This window comes from Sinocyclocheilus rhinocerous, unplaced genomic scaffold (assembly GCF_001515625.1).
Source record: "Sinocyclocheilus rhinocerous isolate Xijiao unplaced genomic scaffold, SAMN03320098_v1.1 scaffold1277, whole genome shotgun sequence".
Lineage (NCBI taxonomy): Eukaryota > Metazoa > Chordata > Actinopteri > Cypriniformes > Cyprinidae > Sinocyclocheilus > Sinocyclocheilus rhinocerous.
In genome coordinates this window covers 24,114-32,869 of record NW_015631708.1, presented here as the reverse complement: position 1 = coordinate 32,869, position 8,756 = coordinate 24,114, and the positions used below count along the sequence as shown (strand labels likewise).

Genomic DNA, 8,756 nt, shown 5'->3' with positions numbered 1-8,756 from the left:
TCTGGGACTCCAGAGTTCAAGTCAGTAGACATTTTATGCTGTACCAGTTGTGCTTTATATGTTTGTTGTTCACCTATTTGTTCATGTTTTTTTTTCTCTTTACAAAGGGGAAGCGGCCCGTTGGGACATTGAGGGGTCTGTTAAAAGTGAGTGTTTTTAGGGTTAGTCCGCTTTGTGAAATTTTGACTATTTAGTTTAATTTTAATTTCAATTCCATACTGATGGCTGTTACATCACAAAATGTCCCGAGCAAAAACATGCTGCCATGTGAGCATTGGTGGTTCAGTGGTAGAATTCTCGCCTGCCACGCGGGAGGCCCGGGTTCGATTCCCGGCCAATGCAACAGCTTCTTTTGAAGATATTTTACGCACTTAAGCAGGGCTCACACTGTGCGATTTAAAAAGAAAAAAAGTCCTTTAGGATTGTACTTGTCAGACTGTACGAACATGATCATGTCGAAGACGGTTTGATGTTCGTCATAGGAGAAGGCACACTGCAGGACTGTGCGCCAAATCTTCTGACACTGCCTGAATTTCGTCGGAGGTAAAATTTGATCGCAACGGCCATTAATCGGCTGTCGGTGAACATGTCAAACTAACGATCAAAGACTACAGATTTTAGCCTAGGATTATAGGAATCTTTTACAGACGCAGTAAGCGTCATGTTTGGTTTGGTTTAGCTGCTCGTTCTGAACAATTGAGCTCTTGTGAGCCAAAACTTGACGACTATAAAGAAACTGTAAGTAAACTGTTCCAACAATAGACGTTCAAGTGAATAAAGTGTTTGGTTTTCACCCAACAGCACTTACTTGAAGAAATGTCATTAGTATTTTGATATACTCTGATAACATTGTCAACGCTATTTATCGCAGCCAACAGCCTTTTCATTATTGCAACGTTTCTTCTGAAGTTTTGCACCCTAGACATGCAGTGTGAATCAAACTAGCCCACAATAAAATCCATAATTGACTTTAGTCAGGGTAGATGCCATGTTTATTTAGACACTAAATAAAACGAGACTATGAATAAGCCTTATTCGTGAAAAAACAAACGGTGTAAATCGATCATGAAACATAGTTTGGTTTACTTAACTGATTTTATGAACAATTTGGACTTGTTTCATGAATGGGACCCATTACATCTTGAGGTCTTGGGTTACGTTACATTTTTTTCAGTCTAGTTTTTAAAGTCTACTGGAATTGTTTTAGAATTGTATTTTTGGCATTTTGCCATCTTCTTGGTCAACACCAAATTACGCAACCATATGACGCACTGGTCTACAATTCTCACTTCGTGATTGTCATTGGTGTTAAAAATGGCATCTAATGCGACTATAAGGTCCATAAGTTCCATTTAAGTCATCAATGAAAGGAAACAAACCAAGCAATGTCTCTAAACTATCTTTTTCATCTCCTGCTCCGCAGCGGACTTTGGATTCTGTGCTCAGATCACTCCCGAACAGAATAAGAGGAGCACCATGGTGGGAACACCATATTGGATGGCTCCGGAAGTCGTGACGCGCAAAGCCTACGGACCCAAAGTCGACATCTGGTCCTTGGGCATCATGGCTATCGAGATGGTGGAAGGAGAACCGCCGTACCTCAACGAGAATCCACTGAGGGTACATAGGTATCATTGGTTCTTCAAGAAGTTAGCGATGTGGCGAATACAGAAACTAAACTCCCAAACTCTTTGCTCCTCAGGCGCTCTACCTGATTGCCACCAATGGGACTCCAGAGTTGCAAAGTCCTGAAAAGTTGTCGCCCATCTTCCGAGACTTTCTGAGTCGCTGTCTGGAGATGGACGTGGAGAAGAGGGGTGGAAGCAAAGAGCTTTTGCAGGTAAACCAGTTAGCAACAAATTCTAGCGATTAAGGAATAATAGCGTGACTTGTGTGAACTTGTTCATTGATCAATCCTGCTGTCGTCTTCAGCATCCTTTCCTGAAGTTGGCCAAGCCTCTCTCGAGTCTCACTCCTCTGATTTTGGCGGCCAAGGAAGCGATGAAGAACAACCGCTAGCTGTTCCCACAAGCGCAGCGGACTGCTGAACACTCTCAAAATCTGTGCCAGGTGTTTTTTTTACCAGTGTGTCAACATATCAATGTTGCCAAAAAAAACTCCAAGCATTTCATTTGGGTCTTTGCCTGTTTTTAAACCTGTATTGACTGCCGTGGTGTTGGGGGGCATTAGATGTTCTCCTCGTCCTCCTGCTCTCATTAGATTCTTGTGGGACTTTGTCTGTGTTTTATGTATGAACTCTTCCACTCTTTGGCTTCTCTAGACCTTGTATGTTCCATAATTGGTGAGCAGAATCAATTATGGTGATTTCAAATCCAGCTGGAGATCTTTTTGTTAGTTTTTCCTGTAGCCAGAATCACGACTGAAAACTGTGTAGCCTACTCCTGTTCTTGACCCGAAGGGAAGAGCACCTTACCGATACACGCCAACTGCGAGCAGTGAATGATTTTTGTAGTCACTTGTGCCTTTGTGATTCCAGCGAACATCTTTATACTCTGTCTGAAGGGGCAGGTTTTTGCCATTAAACTTCCCCTAACCTGAGACGAAACTTTCATGTGATGAAATGTGTATATGACATACTTCGAAGAAGCGTAGCATTTCAGTTGATGTAGTTAACCAAAAGCAGGATGCGTAGATTAGATAGTTGTATGTTTGTGTACATGAACACTTTTTTTTGTTTTGTTTTAGTAACTAACAGTTTATTACGAAGTAAATGCAGTTGTTGAGAAGTCATGATGTAAGAATTGATAACTATTTTTATGCTTTACAGTCACTTGTTTTGCAAGTAAAAGCCGGATTCCTGCAAATTTCTGTGAACAATACAGTCATTGCAACATTGTGTACATCTCTTGTTCTTCATTAAAAGGGGACTTGAAACTTGAGATTAGAATAAACTCTCTCTGGGGGGACTTTTTATAGTCTGTTTGAACCTTGTCACCAGTTAATGGGGTCATTCCTGTTGTGCAGTGATATTTGAGCTCTTTCACTTAAATTACAGCACATACTTGTTCATGTTTGTGTTGTTTTACCATGAAAACTTATTCCACTTCCTGGTGGTTGATAGCATTATGGACGTTTTGTTAGTTGCAAACTCACTTAATTGTGTAAAAAATATGATTTCTGTATTTACACAGTTCAATATTTTTATTCTAATTTATTAAAATATTTCAGGGACATGAAAAAGTATTGCATAGTTGAAAACTGCGCAATAATCCATTTTAATGTTAATCTATTCCATCACTGAATAGGGAACTTCTTTTATTGGTTTAAATAGGTCTGAATATGTCACGTTTAGAGGCAAGGAGTTTCTTTACTTATGTAGTTTACACTTGCCAAAAAAATTACAAACAGTATTAAATCCAACAAAATTGTACAAATACAATTTTTTGTTTGATTTGAATTTAAATGTTCTTTCCCGCCACTAAAATTCAAACCTCAACGGTCGCGAGGACAGCGAGTATCACCACAGGATGGCGAAGATGATAATTAGCGATTATTTCTGTATGAAAGTGGGCCATTCTTATTTCGAATACACACCTGAACGAAATTCTAACGTGATTTAAGTAATTTGGCGTCGAAATCAACGTTTGGGTGAATATGAAGCATATCTGAAGATTATGAACGGCTCCATCTTGTTGGTGAGTATCTGTGAAGTTTTTAGGTTTGGTCGAAAACTGAACTAAATAAGTTTTAAGTTAAAAGGGTTTTTTGTTAAACGAAGGTTTGCTTCCGTAAGCTTTCCAGCTTTATTTTATAAAAGCATAATTAATTTTAGGCTCGAATGATGGTGTGTAGGCCAAAAGACGTGACTAGCTTTTTTATTTTGACATAAGGTTAAATGTAACGATTTAGTACTTTATTTACTATTACATTAAAGAATCGTGCCTTTATTACAAGAAGATAATGTTATTTTCATAAGATGTTTCTTGTGACCGTGCTAGCCAAATCATATCGACTTGTTTACACGTTTCTTGATTAAGATTGCCTTTAGTGAGCGCGAACTCATGATTAAGGTAAGTTCTCCAAATAGGCCCACTTTTCAAAATAAAACGCGAGTTTTTTTTGCATTTGTTTATGTGAACTGATTAGTTTTTAACTTAAGTGTCAGTATAGTTTCAAGACTATTAGGTTTGAAGCGCACTCTAGTGACCACACAAGACCAAACGTCTTTCAACGTAAGTTTTACGTAAAATATATTTTCTTGGAATTTTTAATTACAGCAGATTTATGGGGTTTTTAACTGTCATACGTTTAATAGCTTAATAGAAGTTGATCTCAGTCAACAACTCTAGATCTTGAGCTGTAAGCTCAAATCCTTGTTCTGTTTGTGAAAACTATTCATATTAAGTAAAAAAAAACTAATAAGCATTTTTGAAAAGGTTCAATTATGCAAAACCAAGTATATAAATATATAATATAAAACCAAATATAATTGGTAGTATGATGAGCATTAGAAGTGTGGCAGTCACTTGTTTTGCAAGTAAAAGCCGGATTCCTGCAAATTTCTGTGAACAATACAGTCATTGCAACATTGTGTACATCTCTTGTTCTTCATTAAAAGGGGACTTGAAACTTGAGATTAGAATAAACTCTCTCTGGGGGGACTTTTTATAGTCTGTTTGAACCTTGTCACGAGTTAATGGGGTCATTCCTGTTGTGCAGTGATATTTGAGCTCTTTCACTTAAATTACAGCACATACTTGTTCATGTTTGTGTTGTTTTACCATGAAAACTTATTCCACTTCCTGGTGGTTGATAGCATTATGGACGTCACTTAATTGTGTTAAAAATATGATTTCTGTAGTTACACAGTTCAATATTTTTATTCTAATTTATTAAAATATTTCAGGGACATGAAAAAGTATTGCATAGTTGAAAACTGCGCAATAATCCATTTTAATGTTAATCTATTCCATCATTGAATAGGGAACTTCTTTTATTGGTTTAAATAGGTCTGAATATGTCACGTTTAGAGGCAAGGAGTTTCTTTACTTATGTAGTTTACACTTGCCAAAAAAATTACAAACAGTATTAAATCCAACAAAATTGTACAAATACAATTTTTTGTTTGATTTGAATTTAAATGTTCTTTCCCGCCACTAAAATTCAAACCTCAACGGTCGCGAGGACAGCGAGTATCACCACAGGATGGCGAAGATGATAATTAGCGATTATTTCTGTATGAAAGTGGGCCATTCTTATTTCGAATACACACCTGAACGAAATTCTAACGTGATTTAAGTAATTTGGCGTCGAAATCAACGTTTGGGTGAATATGAAGCATATCTGAAGATTATGAACGGCTCCATCTTGTTGGTGAGTATCTGAAGTTTTTAGGTTTGGTCGAAAACTGAACTAAAGTTTTAAGTTAAAATGGTTTTTTGTTAAAGGAAGGTTTGCTTCCGTAAGCTTTCCAGCTTTGTTTTATAAAAGCATAATTAATTTTAGGCTCGAATGATGGTGCATAGGCCAAAAGACGTGACTAGCTTTTTTATTTTGACATAAGGTTAAATGTAACGATTTAGTACTTTATTTACTATTACATTAAAGAATCGTGCCTTTATTACAAGAAGATAATGTTATTTTCATAAGATGTTTCTTGTGACCGTGCTAGCCAAATCATATCGACTTGTTTACACGTTTCTTGATTAAGATTGCCTTTAGTGAGCGCGAACTCATGATTAAGGTAAGTTCTCCAAATAGGCCCACTTTTCAAAATAAAACGCGAGTTTTTTTTGCATTTGTTTATGTGAACTGATTAGTTTTTAACTTAAGTGTCAGTATAGTTTCAAGACTATTAGGTTTGAAGCGCACTCTAGTGACCACACAAGACCAAACGTCTTTCAACGTAAGTTTTACGTAAAATATATTTTCTTGGAATTTTTAATTACAGCAGATTTATGGGGTTTTTAACTGTCATACGTTTAATAGCTTAATAGAAGTTGATCTCAGTCAACAACTCTAGATCTTGAGCTGTAAGCTCAAATCCTTGTTCTGTTTGTGAAAACGATTCATATTAAGTAAAAAAAAAAAAAACTAATAAGCATTTTTGAAAATGTTCAATTATGTAAAACCAAGTAACTTATATAAATATATAATATAAAACCAAATATAATTGGTAGTATGATGAGCGTTAGAAGTGTGGCATATAATGTTAAATGTTAGATATGTTGCGCCACCTAGTGGTTGATTAAATACCAAACCCTCAGTCTAAAAACGTTTTTCTCCAAATATAACTTCACTTTTACAGTTTTAATAGCTGTTTGTAGTTCTGGGACTCCAGAGTTCAAGTCAGTAGACATTTTATGCTGTACCAGTTGTGCTTTATATGCTTGTTGTTCACCTATTTGTTCATGTTTTTTTTTCTCTTTACAAAGGGGAAGCGGCCCGTTGGGACATTGAGGGGTCTGTTAAAAGTGAGTGTTTTTAGGGTTAGTCCGCTTTGTGAAATTTTGACTATTTAGTTTAATTTCAATGTGTTTAAAGACATACTGATGGCTGTTACATCACAAAATGTCCCGAGCAAAAACATGCTGCCATGTGAGCATTGGTGGTTCAGTGGTAGAATTCTCGCCTGCCACGCGGGAGGCCCGGGTTCGATTCCCGGCCAATGCAACAGCTTCTTTTGAAGATATTTTACGCACTTAAGCACCAATGCTTTTATTATAAAGTGACTTACAAACAGGGTGCAAATTTAACTTTTTAAGATAGACTCATCCGCTTTTTTGTTCATTCATTCACAAAACACGTCACTGTAAGGTACTTTTTATTAAGGTTACTTTTACCTTTACATTACATTATTACATTTACAGTTCTTAAATGAATTTGATTCACAACAAAACATAATTTAGTTCAATATTGTGCTAATTGCTCTGCTTGGGTGTTGATTTTAGATCCTGCGTGCAATTGACACACTGCAGGACTGTGCGCCAAATCTTCTGACACTGCCTGAATTTCGTCGGAGGTAAAATTTGATCGCAACGGCCATTAATCGGCTGTCGGTGAACATGTCAAACTAACGATCAAAGACTACAGATTTTAGCCTAGGATTATAGGAATCTTTTAAGATTTTCACAATTTGTCTCAGACGACCAAATCGTGGCCAAAATCACACAGTGTGAGCCGGGCTTAAAGCACCAATGCTTTTATTATAAAGTTACTTACAAACAGGGTGCAAACTTTACTTTTTAAGATAGAATCATCCGCTTTTTTCTTCATTCATTCACCAAATATGTCACTGTAAGGTACTTTTTATTAAGGTCCCATTACATTTAAAGTTCTTAAATTATACCCAGCCCTAGAAAAGACACTACTCTTCTAAACTAGACTTGTTTTTGTAGGATTTTGCGTCTCTTTGATTTTACACTGACTTTGAAGTGAAATATCTACAAATGTTTTCAAAGCAGCTTGTGAATCAGTAGTTAAAACTGCTCTACTCGGTTGTTTTTAAAGGCTGATTTTTAGTGTGCTTTTTATTTTTTAATTACAGCAGTTTTATGGGGTTTTTAACTGTCATACGTTTAATAGCTTAATAGAAGTTGATCTCAGTCAACAACTCTAGATCTTGAGCTGTAAGCTCAAATCCTTGTTCTGTTTGTGAAAACTATTCATATTAAGTTAAAAAAAACTAATAAGCATTTTTGAAAAGGTTCAATTATGCAAAACCAAGTATATAAATATATAATATAAAACCAAATATAATTGGTAGTATGATGAGCATTAGAAGTGTGGCATATAATGTTAAATGTTAGATATGTTGCGCCACCTAGTGGTTGATTAAATACCAAACCCTCAGTCCAAAAAAAAAAGTTTTTCTCCAAATATAACTAAACTTTTACAGTTTTAATAGCTGTTTGTAGTTCTGGGACTCCAGAGTTTAAGTCAGTAGACATTTTATGCTGTACCAGTTGTGCTTTATATGTTTGTTGTTCACCTATTTGTTCATGTTTTTTTTTCTCTTTACAAAGGGGAAGCGGCCCGTTGGGACATTGAGGGGTCTGTTAAAAGTGAGTGTTTTTAGGGTTAGTCCGCTTTGTGAAATTTTGACTATTTAGTTTAATTTCAATGTGTTTAAAGCCATACTGATGGCTGTTACATCACAAAATGTCCCGAGCAAAAACATGCTGCCATGTGAGCATTGGTGGTTCAGTGGTAGAATTCTCGCCTGCCACGCGGGAGGCCCGGGTTCGATTCCCGGCCAATGCAACAGCTTCTTTTGAAGATATTTTACGCACTTAAGCACCAATGCTTTTATTATAAAGTGACTTACAAACAGGGTGCAAATTTAACTTTTTAAGATAGACTCATCCGCTTTTTTGTTCATTCATTCACAAAATACGTCACTGTAAGGTACTTTTTATTAAGGTCCCATTACATTTAAAGTTCTTAAATTAATTTGATGCTCAACAAAGCATAATTTAGTTCAATATTGTGCTAATTGCTCTGCTTGGGTGTTGATTTTAGATCCTGCGTGCAATTGAGCGGTACAACATAAGAGATTCATCGGGAGACCATGATATAAGCACCGCAATACAACATGGAGGTAAGATTTGAGTTAAAACAGTGTTTTGTGGTTACTGCAACGCTACAAAACCTGTTTTTCCTCTTGTTTTTACACTGAACAAAATTATAAACGCAACACTTTTGTTTTTGCCCCCATTTTTCATGAGCTGAAAAAGCTGACTTTTTCTATGTACACAAAAGGCCTATTTCTCTCAAATATTGTTCACAAATCTGTC

At 36.3% G+C, this 8,756-nt stretch overlaps 1 protein-coding gene and 3 non-coding genes across 4 annotated transcripts; all 4 read left to right on the top strand.

The window, feature by feature from the left end:
• The first annotated feature begins 271 nt into the window (after positions 1 to 271).
• On the top strand, positions 272 to 342 carry trnag-gcc (transfer RNA glycine (anticodon GCC)). The gene has a single exon. It is a non-coding gene; the product is annotated as a tRNA-Gly (tRNA).
• Positions 343 to 1,404: 1,062 nt separating this feature from the next.
• Positions 1,405 to 2,861, top strand: LOC107741810 (serine/threonine-protein kinase PAK 2-like). The gene is made up of 3 exons (XM_016554593.1): positions 1,405 to 1,620; positions 1,703 to 1,840; positions 1,933 to 2,861. The coding sequence occupies exons 1-3, from the start codon at positions 1,477 to 1,479 to the stop codon at positions 2,017 to 2,019; spliced, it is 369 nt and encodes a 122-aa protein (XP_016410079.1). The 5' UTR covers positions 1,405 to 1,476; the 3' UTR covers positions 2,020 to 2,861.
• A 3,701-nt stretch (positions 2,862 to 6,562) lies between these two features.
• trnag-gcc (transfer RNA glycine (anticodon GCC)) lies at positions 6,563 to 6,633 on the top strand. Its single transcript has one exon. It is a non-coding gene; the product is annotated as a tRNA-Gly (tRNA).
• A 1,519-nt stretch (positions 6,634 to 8,152) lies between these two features.
• trnag-gcc (transfer RNA glycine (anticodon GCC)) lies at positions 8,153 to 8,223 on the top strand. Its single transcript has one exon. It is a non-coding gene; the product is annotated as a tRNA-Gly (tRNA).
• Positions 8,224 to 8,756: the final 533 nt, after the last annotated feature.

Bases quoted from the DNA above. Each gene is read 5' to 3' on its own strand.
- LOC107741810 (XM_016554593.1), top strand. From the start codon at position 1,477: ATGGTGGGAACACCATATTGGATGGCTCCGGAAGTCGTGACGCGCAAA. The intron at 1,621-1,702 runs GTACATAGGTAT...TTTGCTCCTCAG, and splicing joins TCAACGAGAATCCACTGAGG to GCGCTCTACCTGATTGCCAC. The intron at 1,841-1,932 runs GTAAACCAGTTA...TGTCGTCTTCAG, and splicing joins GAAGCAAAGAGCTTTTGCAG to CATCCTTTCCTGAAGTTGGC.